The sequence below is a fragment of the Podarcis vaucheri genome (assembly GCF_965113315.1).
Source record: "Podarcis vaucheri genome assembly, chromosome: 8".
Classification (NCBI taxonomy): Eukaryota; Metazoa; Chordata; class Lepidosauria; order Squamata; family Lacertidae; genus Podarcis; species Podarcis vaucheri.
Window position 1 is genome coordinate 91,901,438 of NC_138766.1, and position 20,695 is coordinate 91,922,132.

General features: G+C 49.4%; 1 protein-coding gene across 3 annotated transcripts in view; it reads right to left on the minus strand.

Moving 5' to 3' along the window:
* The window catches only part of ARHGAP39 (Rho GTPase activating protein 39), a 215,865-nt gene that overhangs the window by 48,905 nt on the left and 146,265 nt on the right, over positions 1–20,695 (minus strand). For all 3 annotated transcript variants that reach the window (XM_082235535.1, XM_082235536.1, XM_082235534.1), the window contains exons 4-5: positions 9,797–11,183; positions 373–934 (exon numbers count right to left, since the gene is read on the minus strand). In XM_082235535.1, coding sequence (XP_082091661.1) covers positions 373–934; positions 9,797–11,183 — 1,949 coding nt within the window. The remainder of the gene's footprint in view (positions 1–372; positions 935–9,796; positions 11,184–20,695) is intronic.

Here is a 20,695-nt window from a genome sequence, read left to right on the forward strand (position 1 = left end):
TTACAGAAGGTGACTGTTTTACAGAAACGAAGCAACTATTCCAGCCCTTACCCTTTCGGGTTATTTTACTTGGTCAATCTTATCGGGGGAAAGCCCAGAGTGGCTGGGGAAACTCAGCCAGATGGGTGGGGTATAAATAATAAATTATTATTATTATTATTATTATTATTATTATTATTATTATTATTATTAGCTGAAAAGAAAGAAAGAAAGAAACCCTCATGCTTTGTGTGTTCCCCGTGTCTAGCTCAAGAGCCACCAAACTCGTTTCATGCCGGATCTCACGCTGGATTTTGCTGAGCCTCGGAAAAGGGCAGCCAACGTTTCCTAACACCTTGAGCTGACCAGGTGTGCCCTTCCTCGCTACCTTACCTTTCGTGTCGTTCACCGGATCCATGTGCCTGTAGATGTATCCTTCCAGGTAGGAGTGGAACTTGGGCGTGGGAGGGAAGAAAGCCAGGCAGATGGACATGAGCTCCCAGCCCCGCGCGAGGCTCTCGTAGCGGAAGTTCTCGGTGGTCTGGCGGCACAGCTGGATGTAGAGTTCGTCCCGGAGGCCCTGCATGCTCCAGCCCTTGGTGGCGATCTCCAGGGCCACGTTGAGCTGGTCCGCCTTGGCCCTCCGGTCCCCCATGTACATCTGGATGAGCTTGAAGATCTCGCAGGCTTCCTTCTTGACGTTGCGGTCGGTGGTCATGATCATGGGCTTCTTGATGGACTCGCTGCTCCAGGCCAGCATGTTGGCGATGGAGACTTTGCGGCGGAAGAGGCCTTGCGTGTGCTTGTTGAAGTGCTTGGAGGCCCAGTTCTCGATGTCCGTCTCCGAGGAAGGCTTTCGCAGGTTGAAGGTGGGGAAGACACAGCTGGTGCTAGGCATCATGTTCCGGTTCTGGCGGCTGCTCTCAAACTGCGCGCAGGCGCCCAGGTCCTCCGACTGGAAGGGGGAGAGAGAGACAAGGCAAGAGTGACGAGGCAGGCAGGACCACCGTATTCTGCTCTGGTCAGACCTCACCTGGAGTACTGTGTCCAGTTCTGGGCACCACAGTTCAAGAAGGACACTGACAAACTGGAACGTGTCCAGAGGAGGGCAACCAAAATGGTCAAAGGCCTGGAAACGAGGCCTTATGAGGAACGGCTAAGGGAGCTGGGCATGTTTAGCCTGGAGAAGAGGAGGTTAAGGGGTGATAGGATAGCCATGTTCAAATATATAAAAGGATGTCACATAGAGGAGGGAGAAAGGTTGTCTTCTGCTGCTCCAGAGAAGCGGACACGGAGCAATGGATCCAAACTACAAGAAAGAAGATTCCACCTAAGCATTAGGAAGAACTTCCTGACAGTAAGAGCTGTTTGACAGTGGAATTTGCTGCCAAGGAGTGTGGTGGAGTCTCCTACTTTGGAGGTCTTTAAGCAGAGGCTTGACAACCATATGTCAGGAGTGCTCTGATGGTGTTTCCTGCTTGGCAGGGGGTTGGACTCGATGGCCCTTGTGGTCTCTTCCAACTCTATGATTCTATGATTCTATGACCACCTGCCTCTAAGGGTGGATAAAAATCAATGATGTAAAAAAAGAAAAATCGGGTTATTTATTGAAATCAGATTTTTAAAATTGGATTTTTAAAATAAAATGCTTTTGGAGGAAAATATCTTTCTATTTAAATTACATTATAGTCCAAAGGCTATTTATCAGGGAATGAATATTTGCTTTAAGTTTTTCATGTGTGCTAAAACTCAGTCTAAGTTTTCTTTTTTAAAATGTTTAATCACATCAGTTAACAAATTTTTAAAATAAAATGCTATTGCAGGAAAATATCTTTCTAAAGATAGTTTTCTATTTAAATTACATTATAGTCCAAAGGCTATTTATCAGGAAATAAGGATTTGCTTTAAGTTTTTCATGTGTGCTAAAACTCAGTCTAAGTTTTTTTTTTAAAAAAATGTTTAACCACATCAGTTAACAAACATGGATACATATGTTATAATGTTATTGTTTTAGTTAAATAAATTGTTTAAATTGTTATTAAGGAAATGGTCGTTTTTCTCCTTCCAATAAAGTACAGAAGAAAAGTTGCCCAAATATAAAAAGTTAACTTCACGATAATTTCAGTTGGACTAAATGACCCTCAAGCTCCCTTTGCAACTCTACGATATCACTACAGTGGTGCCTCGCAAGACGAAAAGAATCCGTTCTGTGATTCTCTTCCGTCTAGCGTTTTTTTCGTCTTGCGAAGCAAGCCCATTGAAGGATTAGCGGATTAGCGCTATTAGCGGCTTTTAGAGGCTTTTAGCGGCTTATCTGCTGATCGGATCAGCTGATAAGCAGCTTAGTCGCTTAGAAAAAGGGGGGGAAGAAAAAAAACCAGCAGGAACTCAGGAAATTCGTTTTGCGAAGCACCTCCAAAACGGAAAACTCTTTCGTCTAGCGAGTTTTCCGTCTTGCGAGGCATTCGTCTTGCGGGGCACCACTGTATATTCTTTCTGGTGCCTGCTAAAAATGGTTTTGTTCATAAAGGACTCCCCAGATGCTAAGAAAGCTGTTGCGAGTTTTAATCTGTTTTTAGTCTGTTATTTTAACTTTTCGATAGCATTTTTCTTTTGGGTGACTTTATTGTTTTATCTTTTCCACAAACCGCTTTGAGGTTGCTGCTGTTGTTTACCACCGAGTGGCGTATAAATTTTATGAAATAAAGTAATTAAATAAGTGACCAGCACTCATCGTTCAGCCCAGACACGGAGGTCCAGCTCCGAGGGCCTTCTGGCGGTTCCCTCCACTGCGAGAAGCAAAGTTACAGGGAACCAGGCAGAGGGCCTTCTCGGTGGTGGCGCCCGCCCTGTGAAACGCCCTCCCATCAGATGTCAAGGAAATAAACAACTATCTGACTTTTAGAAGGCATCTGAAGGCAGCCCTGTTGAGGGAAGTTTTTAATGTTTGATGTTTTATTGTGTTTTCAATATTCTGTTGGGAGCCGCCCAGAGTGACTGGGGAAACCTAGCCAGATGGGTGGGGTATAAATAATAAAATTATTATTATTATTATTATTATTATTATTATTATTATTATTATGACTACTACTATTACTTTATTATTACTACTATTATTATTATTACCTGCCCCGGAGCTGAAAGCCTCCCAACTTCCCACCCCTCTTGGCCAGTTACAAACAACATCTAGGGCAGCGGTTTTCAACCTGTGGCTTCCCAGATGTTGTTGGACTACAACTCCCATCATCCCTGAGCTCTGGCCTTGCTAGCTAGGGGTGATGGGAGTTGTAGTTCAACATCATCTGGGGACCCACAGGTTGAGAAAGGCTGATCTAGGGCCTCTTTTGCAGAACTGTCCCACCAATGACGTCACTTTCCCACAAATTTGGCTGACATTGGAATCATCTCCCCCTCTACTTATTAACCTTATTTCGTGGTCCAGAGCCATAGTTAGAGCTGGTTAATTGATAGCACTTGGGGGGGAAAGAGTCAGAACTTGGGGGACAAATCTCTTATTTGCACCTAGAAGATCCCTGGCTGAGTAACAGGTTGGGGACAGATGCCTGCCTAAGATCCCAGGGAAACTGAGGCTGGACCTTTCTGCCTGCCGCTACATGTGTACGACACCCCTGAGGAAAGCCTAAATACCTTCTTATAGGACTTCCCTGCCATTCTGCTCCACTAACACTCATTTCTCAGCCAGGATGGAGAGAGTTAAACACTCCCCCCACCCACTGCAATTCCGAAAAGAAAATATAACCTCAGCAAACAAGATGCTCATTTCTCCAATGATGCTTTCTGAACAATGGTAGCTGTCATGGAGATATTCTTTGCAACGGCTCACAGGTGGAAGAGGAAACCGTGGTGCTTTGCAGCGGCTCAGCTCCTCTGTTAATTCGTTTAGGCCAGACTTCGCTTCTGCCAACCTGGCAAAACCTCCAGATGTTTCAGGCCACCGTGCGTCGCCATCCAAAACATCTGGGAGGACACCAGGCTGACAAAGGCTGGTGCAGCAGCTTGTAGTACCAAGGGCCTAAATAAACTCTCCCTTTCCCTAGATCACAGGGATCTAAAGGTGAGATCCTCTGTAGGAGACATGAATCTCTCGCTGGGTCACTGGCTGCGCCACTAAAACACATGTGCATATTGTTATATTATCATTGCAATCAAATCCTTGCCAGGGGTATTTTTAATTACCCAGATTTGAAGGCTTTTAAAGTCACCATCTAAGCTCCCACTTAGGCCCCAAAGAATCTGGGGCGTAGCAAATCGTTTCCAAACACCGGGAGGGCTTGGGAGCAAAGACACGCAGACATACCCATCCCTAAAGCTGAGAACAGCCTTGGACTCCAAGCGAGGGAGCAAAGAGAGCAGGGATCGGCTTATAATAAATCACACACATCTAAACGTGCACTGGGATCGGCCTGGAGCGCCAAAAATAGCTGTGCAAAAAAGCCGACCGAGGGGTGGTGAGCGGAGAAGCCTAAACTCCAGGGAGAGCGAGGAGAAGAGGGGAGCCGAGAACAGAGGGGAAAACAACACCCCTTAACTTGATCAAATTTATACTCTGCTCGACTGGCAAGAAACCTCAAAGCGATTTACAAAACAAAGGAGAAGATAGTGCAATGAAATCATCGCTAAGAAAAATAGATTTAAGACATATGGAAAGTTAAAATAGCAATAGACCAAGAATCAAGAAAAAAAGTCACGTCAGTTTTCTAAGTAAGCCTGTCCACGTGAGGCTGTTTTTAGCAGGCACTGAAAAGAGTGCAGTCGTACCTTGGAAGTCGAATGGAATCCATTCCGGAGGTCCGTTCGACTTCCGAAACATTCAGAAACCAAAGCGCGGCTTCTGATTGGCTGCAGGAAACTCCTGCAGCCAATCAGAAGCCGCGGAAGCCCCACCGGACATTCAGCTTCCAAAAAACGTTCAAAAACCGGAACACTCGCTTCCAGGTTTTGATCGTTCGGGAGCCAGGGTGTTTGAGATCCAAGGTACTGCTGTACAGGGAAGGTCCTTGCCTGGTATCAATCGGCAGGGAGTTTCAAAGGACAGGTGCTGCCGCACTAAAACATCGAATTCTTACAAACGTGGAAGGGGTGCCAGTTCTGTCAATCGATCTTGCGGGTAAACTGGTCTCAAGTTGTTAAGGGCTTTGAATGCTAATAGTAACAGCTTGGACTCGGCCCCATCGGTAGTTGGCAACCAGGGCAGATCTCTGTTCTGTGCCCAAGGCCTCACTCCTGTCAGCCCTTGCGCTGCAGCTCTCGGATGACACGCAAGGAAAGCCCCACGCAGAGCGCACTGCAGTAATCTAGACATGAAGAAACAAATGCATGGACCCCCTGGGAGGAAGGGCTTTGGAGACCTTCCCAAGAGCCGTGAGCTGGGGGGGGAAGCAGAGGGGCACTGAGGCGAAAGGCCCCCAGGCCACCTTGAGTCCCAAAAAGGGCAGGGGGTTTTATGGCTCCCACAAGGAAATGGGGAATGGCATGTGTTCCTTGGAAGCTGGGCAAGGAGAAAAGCAAGATGGAGGGGTCATCAGCTGCTCAACTCTGGCTCACTGTATCTGCCATGACTCTCACAGAATCTTAGAGTTGGAAGGGACCCCCAAAGCTCATCCAGCCCAACCCCCCTGCAATGCAGAAATCACAATTGTCTTCCCTTCTCCCTGCCCCCTAATCAGCCAAGAACGCTCTCTTGAAGGTACCATCCACCCATCGACTTGGATCAGTGACTTGGCATGCAGGTAGATGGGGTTGATCTCATGCCCTTACAGCAGTGGGGTCAGTGGGTCTGGCTGTTAAGCGACAGGGGGTGGGCTAGATGACACGTGGGACCCCCTCCTGACTCTATGATTCTTTTATTCTGCTGGCGGCAGCTGAATGCTGATGGATGCTGATATGGCCTAGACCCTCGTACCTACAGGACCGCCTCTCCTGGTATGTCCCACGGAGGACCTTACGGTCTTCAAATAAAAACATCTTGGAGGTCCCGGGCCACAGGGAGGTTAGGCTGGCCTCAACCAGAGCCAGGGCTTTTTTGGCTGTGGCCCCGATCTGGTGGAACGCTCTGCCACAAGAGACTAGGGCCCTGCGGGACTTGACATCTTTCCGCGGGGCCTGCAAGACGGAGCTGTTCCTCCAGGCCTTTGGCCAAGGCACAGTCTGACCCCCTCCTTTGGCGATCCTTGTAGAACTCCGGCGCACTGGTTGCCATTTGATTTTGAATTGATTTTAAAATACTGATTTTAGAACGCTGTGTTACTTTTATTGCTGTTAGCCGCTATGAGCCCGGCTTCGACTGGGGAAGGCAGGATATAAATAAATTATTATTATTATTATTATTATTATTATTATTATTATGGAGCTCCCTTCCTTTAGTAGCCCTAGGAACAAGGGAAGCTGTCTTACCGCAGATCAGAGAATTGGTCCGCCTATCCCAATGCTGCCTGCTCGGACCGGCAGCAGCTCTTCCAAGACCTGAGCCAAAGTGAATCTGTCGAATGGCTCCCTCCCAGGTCCCTTCAACTGAAGGTGGCAAGAACAGAACCGGGGACATCTCTGCATGCAAAACACTGAGCTTTGAACCCTGCCCCTTTATCCCTTGAAGTCTCAGCCAAGGAAGGAAGCTTCCCTGCTTGGGATGACATTTGACAGCCCATGTTAAACAGGCCGGGGGGGGGGGGCAGGTTGAGGGGAGGGGGGTCTTCAAGCCCTCTATTTCTGCAGCTCGGATTTCCTCTTCTGAAGCTCCATCTCCCAGCAACACCAGGCTGCTGAGCAGAGAATCTTTTCCCCCAAGGGTTTGGATTGCTTCGTGTAGAGAGGAAGGGGAGAACGCTCCCCCTTTAGAAAGAGCAGATTCAAATGAACAAACAGAGACTGAAATTTGTTTCGGAAGCCCCTTCCAGGGTGCCTTTATGAATTAGAGAGAGAGAAAGGGAGAGAGGGAGATCAGAACAGGCCCCTTGATGCAACACAGAGCACCAGCCTGCTCAAAGTATGACTCATCCGAGTTTCTTTGAAATCCTCTCCCCACTATGTTATTCACACAAAGCCTTTCATTTCCCAGAATCAAAATACTTTCCAGCTATTTTTTTGCGTGTGTGTGTGTAAATGTCAGCTGCTCAGCGCTTCCAAGATCAGAAGTGAAAAACCCCAGGACACGGTTCAAAACCTAAGATTTCGATACCCTGGCCAGCTTCGCTTAAGCGCCACACTTGGCTTGGTTAATCATCCTGCAGCCCTATCTCACCGTCTTGCTTCTCATCTTTTAATTTTTATCTGTTGCCATAGCTGCTCTCTCTTATTATAGAATGAAATAAAAGAAAACCAAAGGGGGGGAGGAGGAAAGAGAGAAGCGTGCATTCAAAAGCGGCGTTCTTCGTAGAGGAAAGAACATTGAGAGGCCCGTCCTTCCCCAAATTGAACTGTTATTATACTGTAGGTCAGCTAAGAAAGCCTTATACGAGCGCAACGTCAGATAAACACTGGGCTGGGGTTTGGGCAGATGGACTTGGTACATCTCCAAGCTCACTGGAGAATCTGCTATGGGGCTCAATAATAGTAATAAAAATAAAATTTTATTTATATCCCGGGCTCAGAGCAGCTAACAGCAATAAAAGTAACACAGCATTCTAAAATCAATTCATTTTAAAATCAATCAAGAATCAAATTAATGGCAACCATTGGGCTGGAGTTCTATGAGGATTACAGAAGGAGGGGGTCAGACTGTGCCTTGGCCAAAGGCCTGGTGGAACAGCTCTGTCTTGCAGGCCCTGCAGAAAGATGTCAAGTCCCGCAGGGCCCTGGTCTCTTGGGACAGAGCGTTCCACCAAGTCGGGGCCACAGCCGAAAAAGCCCTGGTTCTGGTTGAGGCCAGCCTAACCTCCCTGTGGCCCGGGATCTCCAAGTCAATCCATCAGTTGGTAGACTTTTGACTTGCTTTATACCAACCCTAAGAGATGTCCGTGAAGCCAGACTGAGCGCTGTGTGGCACCTCACCTGTTGCTGGACCCCCAACTCCCATCACCCCCCAAGTAGGGGGATTGCCCATGGTCAGCAATGATGGGTGCAGCTATTGAACAACATCTGGGGGGCCCACAAGATCTCCAACCTGTCTTAAAGCATCTGGGGTGACTGGACAGACCAGCTGGCTCCTCCAGCCTTGCCTTTAGCTCAGCATCATCTCTTGATTCCTGGAAGGCCAAGCGGCTTCAAGGAGAGGGAAAGGTTGGTTTGGTGGTTTAATAGAGCAAACATCTCAGAATTCTAGAATTGTAGAGTTTGGACGGGACCCAAAGGGTTATCTAGCCCGTGTTTTCTGCTGCTCCAGAGAAGCGGACACGGAGCAATGGATCCAAACTACAAGAAAGAAGATTCCCCCTAAACATTAGGAAGAACTTCCTGACAGTAAGAGCTGTTTGAGAGTGGAATTTGCTGCCAAGGAGTGTGGTGGAGTCTCCTACTTTGGAGGTCTTTAAGCAGAGGCTTGACAACCATATGTCAGGAGTGCTCTGATGATGTTTCCTGCTTGGCAGGGGGTTGGACTCGATGGCCCTTGTGGTCTCTTCCAACTCTATGATTCTATGAAATGTAAACCAGAGGCATCAATGAAAGCAGGTCTCCAGTTTTTTTGCGAAGAACCTAAGGACGTAAGAACAGCCTGGTGGGCTCATTGCTCTCTCATTGCTCTGGCTGCTGCTGAATGCGATTGCCTGGAGAAACAGTTTGGTTTATGGGTATCACAGATGAATTGACATAGGCCAGCACAGGAAATGGATTAAGCTGCAACTGTAGGCAAGTGAGGGTCAAAGATGACGAACGATGCACAGAAGCGGCAGGAGCCAAAGGGGCTGAACATAGGAAGCTGCCTGATGCTAAATCAGATGACTGGTGATACAAAAGAACTCTACAGAATTGTAGAGATGGAAGGGACCCCAAGGGACATCTAGTCCAACCCCCCGCAATGAATCTAACTCAGTATTGCCGAGACCGATTCGCAGTGGCTCTCCAGGGTTTCAGGCATCCCTGGAGACACCAGGAATTGAACCCGGGACCCTCTGCAGGCAAAGCAGAGGCCCTATCACTGAGCTATGTCCCGTCCCCCAAAGGACACCGAGCAATGCTAATACAACTCAGACTGGAGACAACAACTCTTCTATAGCGTTAGTTCAAGGATGCCAAATATAGCAGTTTCAAAATCAGGGTTAGAGAACAAGGGCCGGGAACGTCCCCTACCCGAAACCCTGGAGGCAGCCACTGCCGGTCAGTGCAGACTATACTAAACTAATGGTCTGGCTCTGTAAAAGACCGCTTCCTGTGTTCCAAAGCCATAATCTGATCCCCAAAGAGGTACTTCCTGAAGGAGCGTCTCCACCCCCATCGTTCTGCCCGGACGCTGAGGTCCAGCGCCGAGGGCCTTCTGGCAGTTCCCTCATTGCGAGAAGCAAAGCTACAGGGAACCAGGCAGAGGGCCTTTTCGGTAGTGGCGCCCGCCCTGTGGAACGCCCTCCCATCAGATGTCAAAACGATAAACAACTACCTGACATTCAGAAGACATCTTAAGGCAGCCCTGTTCAGGGAAGTTTTTAATGTATGATATTTTAGTGTTTTTTGGTTTCTATGGAAGCCGCCCAGAGTGGCTGGGGAAACCCAGCCAGATGGGTGGGGTACAAATAATAAATTATTATTATTATTATTATTATTATTATTATTATTATTATTACTTTCTAAATCTTTCCTACTCTCCCTCGTCATCAGACGGATGATTTGCTCCCACGATGGACCCTTCCTGAAAGTGCCAGCACCTTACCTGGGACGGATGGAGGTACGGCTCAGGCGACGCCAGGTTGGTCTGCACCGACACGCTCTTCTCCAGCAGGATCTGGGGGAAGCCGAGCTTCTCGAAGGTGTTTCGCTTCCAGTGCTTGTTCTCCTGCTGGGCCAGCGCCTCGTCCTCGCTGAAGGCCCGCACCACGGGCCCCGGCATGGGGAGGGGCACCGCTCCGTCGCTCTCGTAGCCCGAGCCGTCCTTCTGCGAGTCCCAGCTGCTCCTCTGCCGCATGTGGTAGTGGGCTTGCTGGGCCTCCCACGCCAGCCGGGCCTGGGCCAGGAAGGGCTCGGGGAAGCCCCGGGTCGACTCGGCCTCCACTGAGCGGCTCTCCATGCGGTTCATCTGGGGCCGGCTGCAGCCCGAGGGCGCCCTCTCCTCCGCCAGCCCTTCCTCCCGCTCGCCTGAGCCGTCGGTGGAGGAGGCGTTGGGGTCATATGAGAGCGACGGCTTTCGGCTTTTCCTCTTGCGCGTGCCGGGCGAGTAGCCGGTGGAGGACATGGTGTTGTGCTGGCTGGACCACGACATGGAGTCGTCCCCCTGCGAGACGGGCGGGCTGTGCCGGAAGTCCGCCCCTTCCATGCTGCTGTAGTCGCCGGACTTGACCTCCAGCCGCTGGTCCCTCACCAGGCAAGGGCTGTGCTGGAGGGAGTAGGAGCCGCCGATGGGGTTCGGCGAGTATTTGTGCCGCAAGCCGGTCTTCATCTTGGGGCTGGAGCCCGACTGCTCGACGTAGACCAGCTGCCGGACGTACTCCTTGCCGGCCGGGCTGTACTCCAGGCTCATGAAGCGGTCGGGCCCCTTCTGCTTGGTCAGGACCAGCTGCTGGTAGGGGGAGTTGGAGCCCTGCTTGGGCGACTGCAGGAAAGGGTGCGGCTTGCGGATCGGGGACTTCTGCGGAGAGCCGGCCTTGTAGCTCCCGCTGGCCTCAAATTGCATGTCCACGGGCGGCTCGTCGTAGATGGGAGCCTGGTATTCCATGGGCGGCTCCTCGTACAGGGGCGGCTCGTAGGCATAGCGCGGAGACGACGGCTGCGACTCGCTGGAGTGCTTGCGGTGTTGGGCCTGGAGCGGGGAGCAGAAGGAGTCGCCCCGCCCCAGCAGCGGGGAGCAGCTGCCGACGTGCTCGGCCCGCTTCAGAAAGGGCGACTGCTTCCTCTCCGGGAAGAAGACAGAGTTGTCCGAGTCGGGGGCAAAAGTCTGGAGGTTGGGGGACGGCTGGCCGCCCGAGGGCCGGCGCGACCGCGTGCCCTGCTGGTTGTCGGGGGTGTAGCCGTTGCCCTGGTGCATGAGGAAGCTGGGCTCACGGTCCGTCACCTTGATGAGCATCCGCTCCTTGGTCCCTGTGTTCCACCGGAGAGATGATGCCCTGGGACACGGAGAGAGGCAGAATACAAGGCAGCTGTCAGAAGCAGGAACAATGCAAGAAGTACCTTTTCATTTTCATGCGCGCATATATATATATACGGTATTTCATTACCTACCGTATTTTTCGCTCCATAAGACACACTTTTTTCTCCCTAAAAAGTAAAAGGAAATGTCTGTGTGTCTTATGGAGTGTTCCCTGGAGCCAAATTGCCCAGGGGCGAAAAGCAGATCATGCTTTTTTTAAAAAGAAAAAGAAAAAGAGGGAAGTGGGTGTTGAAACAAAGCCGCTAATCAGTAAGCAATTGGGGAGGGAGATAAGGGACGCTAGCAATAAAGTTGGCTGCCTGGGAGTGGGGAGGTAAAGACAGCGAACTTGCAAGGAGAGGAGACAGGAAGACTAAAGCAATGAGGAGAGAAATTAGAAGAAAAGGAAGAGCAAAAAACTGCTCCAGCTAAGGAAAACAGGAGGGAAGGGGGTGTTGAAAGGAAGCAGCTGATCGATAAGTGATCGGAAGGGAGATGCTAGAGATAAAGGAGGCTGCCTGGGAGGGGGGAGGTAAAAGCCCATGGATCCTCAGGATTTTTGCATTGGGTCACCCCAAATTCACCATCGGATCACATAGCATGTCCATGGCTACAGCCTGCACACAAAAAACCCCACGTATCCACTGTTTCGTGAGGCCGCAATGGCACAAAAACATGGTTACAAAGCACGGATCCGCAGGGATTCTCAGGATTTTTGCATTGGGCTACCCTAAACTCACTGTCAAATCACATTTCTGTGGCCACAGCATGAACCACAAAAATCATACATCCACTGTTTCATTCAGAATATTTTTTTTCTTGTTTTCCTCCTCTAAAAACTAGTTGCGTCTTATGGTTAGGTGCATCTTATGGAGCAAAAAACACGGTATAACAATGCAAACGCCTGAGAGGTACAGAAACAAACAGTGGCTTGCCAGTTTCACATCATATGGTCCACAGCTTAAGAGATGTGGAGTGGAGAAATGATTGTGGCAGAGAGATAAAAGCAATGTTACGAATAATAAGATTTTGGTTCCACAGAAGAACAACGGAGTGGACGGTAATAAGTTCTGGATTACAACCAAGTCAAGATATCATCATACTTTGCAAGAACACGTCAGCCATAAAGTTTGCCTTTTGACATAAGTTGTGAACCAACGCCATGTAGCTGTGTAGTCCAAAAGTTCGGCTTCACCCCTGGAAGCTCATAAAGAACGAGTGAGTTTTTCAGATATGGCAAGAAATAAGACCTTCTGAAACTAGAACTTTTCAGAATCTTAAAACCAAGTTAGTCCCTGGAGAATGGTTAGTCAAGCAGCAACAAGAAGTTCTGAAAATATTCTTACTCTTTTACAGCACCAGTGAACATACACAAAACTAAGAGGGACACAGTGGGCTTTGTTTGGGGCACACAATATTACAGTGTGTGCAGATCAGAGCATCCTTATTTTGAGGGTCTTTTCAGAACTCAGCACATGGCAATCTGGGCAGATTTTGAAGCATCTGCAAGATCTACGCTTGTAGATCAAGTGGTCAAGTGGCTCCATGATTCATCCTGAATCAAAACTGCTACCAATGCTCCACATTAGTTGAGCGCTCACCCCAAATGGGAAATGGAAGAAACAGTAAGCATCAAGGAACTGGAATCAACGGATGTGTGGATGGGATCTGTGGCTATGGAGATGTAAGTGTGAGGTTGGTCCATGGCAGGACAGGGCAAATGTCAGGCTTATGGGATCTTGGGAGATGGGAGATCCTTGCTAATCTCCTGCTAACCTCTGAGTAGAGATATACCAGCAGATCTCTGGTCTACCTCCAGCCAAATATGCAGGTAACAGGTGCAGGAACTTCCACTCACCGAGACTGAAGGCAGAAAAGCACCAGGGGCTTATCTCCACCAGATGGGGCCTTCGAATGGTTAGTAATAAAGGAGCACCACCATTCCTAACGGGACGTGGGGGGCGCTGTGGTCTAAACCACAGAGCCTAGGACTTGCCGATCAGAAGGTCGGCGGTTCAAATCCCCATGACGGGGTGAGCTCCCATTGCTCGGTCCCTGCTCCTGCCAACCTAGCAGTTCGAAAGCACGTCAAAGTGCAAGTAGATAAATAGGTACCGCTCCGGCGGGAAGGTAAACGGCGTTTCTGTGTGCTGCTCTGGTTCGCCAGAAGCGACTTAGTCATGCTGGCCACATGACTTGGAAGCTGTCTGCGGACACATGCCGACTCCCTCAGCCTATAGAGCGAGATGAGCGCCGCAACCCCAGAGTTGGTCACAACTGGACCTAATGGTCAGGGGTCCCTTTACCTTTACCATTCCTAATATACAGCCGTACCTCGGGCTGAATGTGCTTCGAGATGAGCGCGTTCGAGTTGCGCTCCGCGGCAACCCGGAAGTAACAGAGCGCGTTACTTCCAGGTTTCGCTGCTTGCGCATGTGCAGACGCTCAAAATGACGTCACGCGCATGCGTAAAAGCGCCAAAACATGACCCACGCACACGCAGACACGGGTTACGTTTGCTTCTAGATGCGAACGGGGCTCCGGAACGGATCCCGTTCGCATCTAGAGGTACCACTGTAATTACCTGGAGTTAGTGCAACAGGACACAGATCTCCAGCAGACCTGAGAATGCATTTGATAGCCAACCTAGATGCCAATGCGTGTTCCTTTTGCTCATGGGGTTGTGCGCCATGTCCAAACCAGGCTGGCTACTCCTGCCCTATGACATTTTCCAGGCCTGAGATCCTTTTGACTGGAGATGTCACAGACTGAGCCCAAGACCTGCTGTGTGCAGGGGCCAATGAAACACTGATCTGTCCTCTTCTATACTTGCAGAAGGCTCCGAGGCCCAGGAGTCAATGCCGTCCCCATGGACTTATGATGGCAAAGTCCTGTCCTCTCCCGCCCCAAACCTGCAAACGTGTACCCGGAAACTTAAGACGACCGATGGACGTGGTACAAGGCATGCAGACTTGCTGGAAGGACCATTCGCCAGAGGCAAACATGGTTGCTCTTCCATTGCTCATCCTAGTCTGGCCAGGAAAGTCTTTTGATGGAAGGAGAAGAAGGACACGCCACGCCACCCGCTGTATGGTCAATCTATCCAGAAGATAAATTTTATATTAAGGAGTCAGTGATGTGACATGGTTGCCCTATTCCTTGCTTCCTCTCCTTGTCTCTGAAGTTCTTTGATGGGATGAGAACAGCCTATAATGTCCTAATCAGTTAGGAGGAAGAGATAGTGATGGGTGCCTTCTTTGAAGTTGGACATTGTTTTGAGAAAGTGAGGCATCAGCAGGGGGTGACTAGTGAATAATCTGCACGTATCTAGCTATCTATAAATCGGATGGTTGTGGGCAAAACTTCTGAGAAGCTCGTGCATGGACTGATCTGGCCGTGGGGCCGTGCAAACTGAAGCTACCTGGGGGAGTCACTTCACCACTTCTTAAGGGCTTCCAAATGGCAGGTTGAAGTGCATGCTTGGTATTTATATATTGCTTGCTGTTTAGAATAGCATCTTTAATCTTCTCGCCCACTTGTGTTTTGTATTACTCCTGAATCTCATTTTAAAAGAACCACCTTGCATTTGGCAAGACATCCATCACGGCTGCATACGGAAAGGCTCCTGACCTTTAGGAAAGCAGACCCACATTCCCCGCCCATGCACTTTTAGGTTCAGCGAAACTCACATTCAGCAGGAATGAAAATAATATTAAAAGGAAGAAAGGGGGAAAGTCACCCTTGACACTCTGGCCCCTGGTTCCTATCAACTCCTCACCATTGCTATTCCAGTGGCATCTCCTCAAGCGAGGAACTCTGACTCTTAATTGGAGTTTGCCGTGGAACTAGAGATTTTCCTTCCCACTCCCGATTAATATTTCATGCGCAGAAATAATTATAATCTCGTGATCTTTGCGCCATGGCATTAACTCGCGCGGATGGCCCTGCCAAAATTCTGGGAAGAACGGCTTTTGGACTCTCCGTCTTGGGACAAGACGCTGCCTTCCATCAACCTGCCTGCAGGCAAGACCCTGCGTGTCTGCGAAGGAGCCTCTGCGCATGGCAAGAGAACTCCGGGGCTTTCTAGAGCTCACAGGTGGCTCATGCCATGCGCTGTTTTCGGTGGAAACGTGCCAGGGATTGAACCGGGGTGGGGTGGGATGTCTCCTGCACACAAAGGAGAAGCTCTGGCCTGGAACCACAGGCCCTCCTGCACTTCCGTGCCTGTCCCTGCCGTTAGACAGAGTGAGGTGGTTGCCTCGGGCAGTAGATGCTGGAGGGTGGCAAGGAGCAACAGCAATAATAATAATAATAATTGATTTATTCATTCATTCCCCGCCCATCTGGCTGAGTTTCCCCAGGCTTTCTAGGCAGCTCCCAACCGAGTGTTAAAAACAATATAGCATTAAACATTAAAAACTTCCCTAAGCAGGGCTGCATTCAGATGTCTTTTAAAGATAAGATAGCTGCTTATTTCCTTGGCATCTGATGGGAGGGCGTTCCACAGGGCAGGCGCCACCACCAAGAAGGTCCTCTGCCTGGTTCCCTGTAACCTCACTTTTCACAATGCAGGAACCGCCAGAGGCCGTCGGAGCTGGACCTTAGTGTCTGGGCTGAACAATGGGGGTGGAGACACTCCTTCAGGTATACTGGAGTGAGGCCGTTTAGGGCTTTCAAGGCCAGCACCAACACTTTGAATTGTGCTCGGAAACGTACTGAGAGCCAATGCAGATCTCTCAGGTCCGGTGTTATGCAGTCCCAGCGGCCGCCCCCAGTCACCAGTCTAGCTGCTGCATTCTGGATTAATTGCAATTTCCAGGTCACCTTCAAAGGTAGCCCCACGTAGAGCGCATTGCAGTAGTCCAAGAGATGGGGTGCAGAACCTGCTGCGGTCAGAGACAGTGGAGGGCACGGTCTGGTTGCATGTGCCCCTGAGCTATAGCCCAAAACACAGGATTTACTCCAAAGATAAAACAGAACCATTGCTCCACAAAACGTGTGAGTGTCGATGCAACACACAGAATGCCTTGTTAAAAGGCATATGTGTTCACGTAAAAAGAGTAGTCGGGCGACTAAGGAAGCGCCTAACCACAGCGGCCTCCGAGTGCTTGCCACTGTCAAAGGTTAAGCAAAATCCTAAGTGTGCAGTTTTGGTTACACTTGGCAACTGCCAACGCTAATCGAATCTTTGAATCGCAGCTCCCGCGGGCCCTCTTCTCACGGCAGTGAATGCCATATTAAAGGTATAAATGTGGTGATTTAATGGTTAAATTGCAACGTTGAGGCTGTTTCTTCATTGCCTCTGCTTAAGAGCGATTATGCACAAAATGCATTAGGTGTGATAATCGGGGTGCTTCCTTTAGCAAAACAAACCTTTTCTTTGGGACATTTTTTCAGGTGGAGCAGAAAGATTTTATTCCAAACAGCAACAAGGCATTCAAGCATTCATTCATTTTCTGTCCCCTCCCTTCCTTCCAAAGGGGTCCAGGGCCTCCTTTTAATTTTGGCCACCCGTACCTGGCTCTCTGTCCCCTGAGCCCCGCAATGCTGGCCCACACTATAAAATTAAATACGCAACAGGCAACTGCAGATCTTGTTCACTTATGGCAGCAACAGGTTGGATGGGAGCTAATAAACTGAAGTTGAGAGTGGAGGTGCAACTTTCCTTTGGGAGTTGCACTGACTGCCTGTTTGCTGCCAGGCCCAATTCAAGGTGCTTTAGGACCCAAATACTTAAGGGGCTGCCTATTCCTATTCCTGCCTTCTCGGGCTCCGCAATCTGCAGGGGACAGCCCTTCTTGAGGTACCTCTGACAGCATTGACATGGACAGGGTTTTCCCCAGGGTGGTGACATGGAGCTCCCCCTTGAACGATATATGTGAAGGTCCCCCTACATTGGTGGCTTCCTAGGTAAGCACCTGAAATCAGCTAGCTGATTAAAAATCTGCAGCCTTTTCATGGTGTTTGTGGGAGGGGTGATTGTTGTCATTGTTTTGATGTTTCGGTTTGAATTATTTATTTGTGCTTTTACCTTATATTTTTACCTTGTGAATCGCCCTGAAATCTTACGATGAAGGGCAGTATAGAAGTCTAAAAGCAAAACAAAAAAATATTAAAAATGAAACAAGTCTCGTAGCGCTTGGGAGATTGAGGTGGCGTGTAGCGAAGGGGCAACGAACAATGGCGCCAGAGATTCAATCCACTTTGGGTCACGATGTGACCCAGCTGAACATCAACAGATTAGGAAAAGCTGGAGGAAAATGGATGGTGAAGACCCACAGAAAGGAGCACAAGATTGCTCAGGGGATTTCTAAAAGGACGAGCATCAAGGTCAGGCGAGCAAGGCATCCGTCAGCCTTCGGAAAGCAGGCATGTGGCGGCTCGTCTGCCCCCAGCAACGCTCTGCTGGCCCTGTGGATTTTGCTCTGAGATTTGCTGTGCAGGCTGCAAAACCAGAGGAGGGGGCAGAGTGATCCCCAGCAGCCATGCCAGCCGGCTCTTCTGTTCCACGCGGCAATTGCCAGGAAAGACCCTCCCCATGGCTGTTGCACGATATCTGCATGGATCTGGCTATGCGGTAGGGCTCTTCTCGCAGCAGAAGGAAGGTCGCATCGAAGGAGGGAAGCAGCAACCTCTGAATGCTGCCGAAAGGGAGGCCAAATGCTTCAGCTCCCGCCCCCCCCCCCAGCACGTGCGCAGGCAATCCAGCGCAAACAAAATTGACCTCCGGGAGGAAATGTGATAGGGCCAAAAAGGAGCAGAGCCAGTACTGCTCACGTCTCCCATTTTCAAAGACATGAAAAGGATGACCGGAAAAGCACTGCACCATTGTTGTTTTTAACGTAGGATGAGACCCTCCCTGACCGCGGACTGTCTCGCCAGAGTGGTGCATGCTCTGGTTATCTCCCGCTTGGAATACTGCAATGCGCTCTACATGGGGCTACCATTGAAGGTGATCCGGAAACTCCAACTAATCCAGAATGCGGCAGCTAGACTGGTGACTGGGAGCGGCTGCTGGGATCACATAATACCTACATTGGCTCCCTGTGCGTTTCCGAGCACAATTCAAAGTGTTGGTGCTCACCTAGAAAGCCCTAAACGGCCTCGGTCCAGTATACCTGAAGGAGCGTCTCTACCCCCATCGTTCAGCCCAGACACTGGGGTCCAGCTCTGAGGGCCTTCTGGCAGTTCCCTCACTGCGAGAAGCCAAGTGACAGGGAACCAGGCAGAGGGCCTTTTCAGTGGTGGCGCCCACCCTGTGGAACGCCCTCCCACCAGATGTCAAAGAGAAAAACAACTACCAGACTTTTATAAGACATCTGAAGGCACCCTCTTTAGGGAAGTTTTTAATGTTTAACAGACTACTGCATTTTAATATTTTGTTGGAAGCTTCTTAGAGTGGCTGGGGAAGCCCAGCCAGATGGGCGGGGTATAAATATGTTATTATTATTATTATTATTATTATTATTATTATTATTATTAGTTCACGTGCTCCACGGAACAGAATGGGTGGATGGGGACGCCTTATTGACAGATCGAGACAATCTCTCGGCTTCATTGCTCAGGGTTGTTGGCAAGGAAACTAAAAGGGTACAAAGCCCTGAATGACTTGGGACCTAAATACTTGATGGCGCGCCTCCCCACTGGATGAGGCTGGCCACAAATTTAGCCTGCCCGGGAAGGCACTTCTTAGAGTTCCTCTGCTGGGAACACTTCATTTGGTGAGACATGCAGGAAGGATTTTTCTACGGTGGTTGCCTTGGCCCTGAACTCCCTTTCCAATGAACCTGGAACCCGCACTGCTGGTCTTCAAACGCTAGGTGAAAAACCTGGCTGTTCAGGCCTCTGGTCAGTAAAGCTGTTGGTTTAACACCCCTTTCTCCCGTCAGCCAGCAGAAAGTTTGCAGAACTTGGGAGTTAAGGATTTGCAAAGGAAGCAGTTTCTGTCCTGTCCTGAGTTCATTGCAATCAGTGCTGCTTATGTTCCACCACAGTTCAGCTTCCACTAAAAACCTCCTATGTTATTCATCTTACTTTTCTGCTATGGCTGAAACTTACGTAATTATGGAATTAATTCCAGTGTACTTCAACAGAATGGAAATGTCAAAGCAATGCAGTAAATAACACAATCATTTATGTAACTGTTGCAGGCTACAAAAAAAAGCCTCAAAGGTGAATACTACTCATTTTTTGCTTTTGCTATTTCCATTCCAGACCTCTGATGGACAAGCAACCCACTTCCGTTTCTGACAAAATTGTCCATCCTCTCAACTTGGGAGTAAATCACAACATGATCATCATCTTCTTCATCATCAGCACCATCCCCATGATTGCAATACAAACAGGAATAGTCCAAAGTCAGCAAAACAAAGGAGAGCAGTCTGCAATCGCCTATTTGCTGATAGAACAAATCTCAGAAATGCTAGCTAAGTCATAAAAATCAAGTGGGCAAAACAAGCATTTGAAGAGTTACTGACTGCTAGGAAGTTATGGAGAATGCTGGAATTTTGTGCCCAGACAGGGACCTGTAAGCCTCTTTAAAATCTACAAAGGCACATGAACGCTTGGCCTGGATTTCATTGCTCCTTGTTCCTTTCCCAGAAGGGAACTGGGGTAGGGAAGGGAGCCAGGAACTGTGAGACTATTTAAGCCCTGTGTGCTATGTACAGTACCACCCTAAGGGTCACAGCTCGGCCACAGAGCATCTCCTTTGCATGCAGAAAGATGCCAGCCTGCTGAATTACATCGTCTAAGACACAGATCTTCACCATGCAAATGTGGCCTCTAGGCAACTTTCACTGGCAATGCAGGAGAAGGAGGCAAATTTCCACCTAGATCTTGAAAAATATTCCCCAAACCTGTTATGGATGGTCATCGTAGCTGCCTAACTGACCAGCAAGCCAACTCCAGTACAGTGGACGTGCGGGTTGCGTACGGGATCCGTGCGGGAGGCATGTTTGCAACCCACAGCGTCGCGTCTGCACATGTGCGGGTTGCGATTCGGCACTTCTGCGCACGCACAAAGTGTGATTGAGTGCTTCTGAGCATGCGCGAGTGCCCAAACCTTGAAGTAACCCGTTCCATTATTTCCGTGTTCAGCGCGGTGCGCAACCCAAAAACACACAAACTGAAGCGTCTGTAACCCGAGGTATTACTGTACAGTGGTACCTCGGGTTAAGTACTTAATTCTGGAGGTCCGTTCTTAACCTGAAGCTGTTTTTAACCTGAAGCACCACTTTAGGTAATGGGGCCTCCTGCTGCCGCTGCAATGCCGGAGTACAATTTCTGTTCTCATCCTGAAGCAAAGTTCTTAACCCACGGTACTATTTCTGGGTTAGCAGAGTGTGTAACCTGAGGCGTATGTAACCCGAGGTACCACTGTATAGGGCAGATACAGGTTGCAATGGGCTCCCAGCAAACCTGCCATTCTCAACCTTGGATGAGCAATCAGTGTTGATATTCTACGCAGCCTCTTTCTCTCCTCTCTCT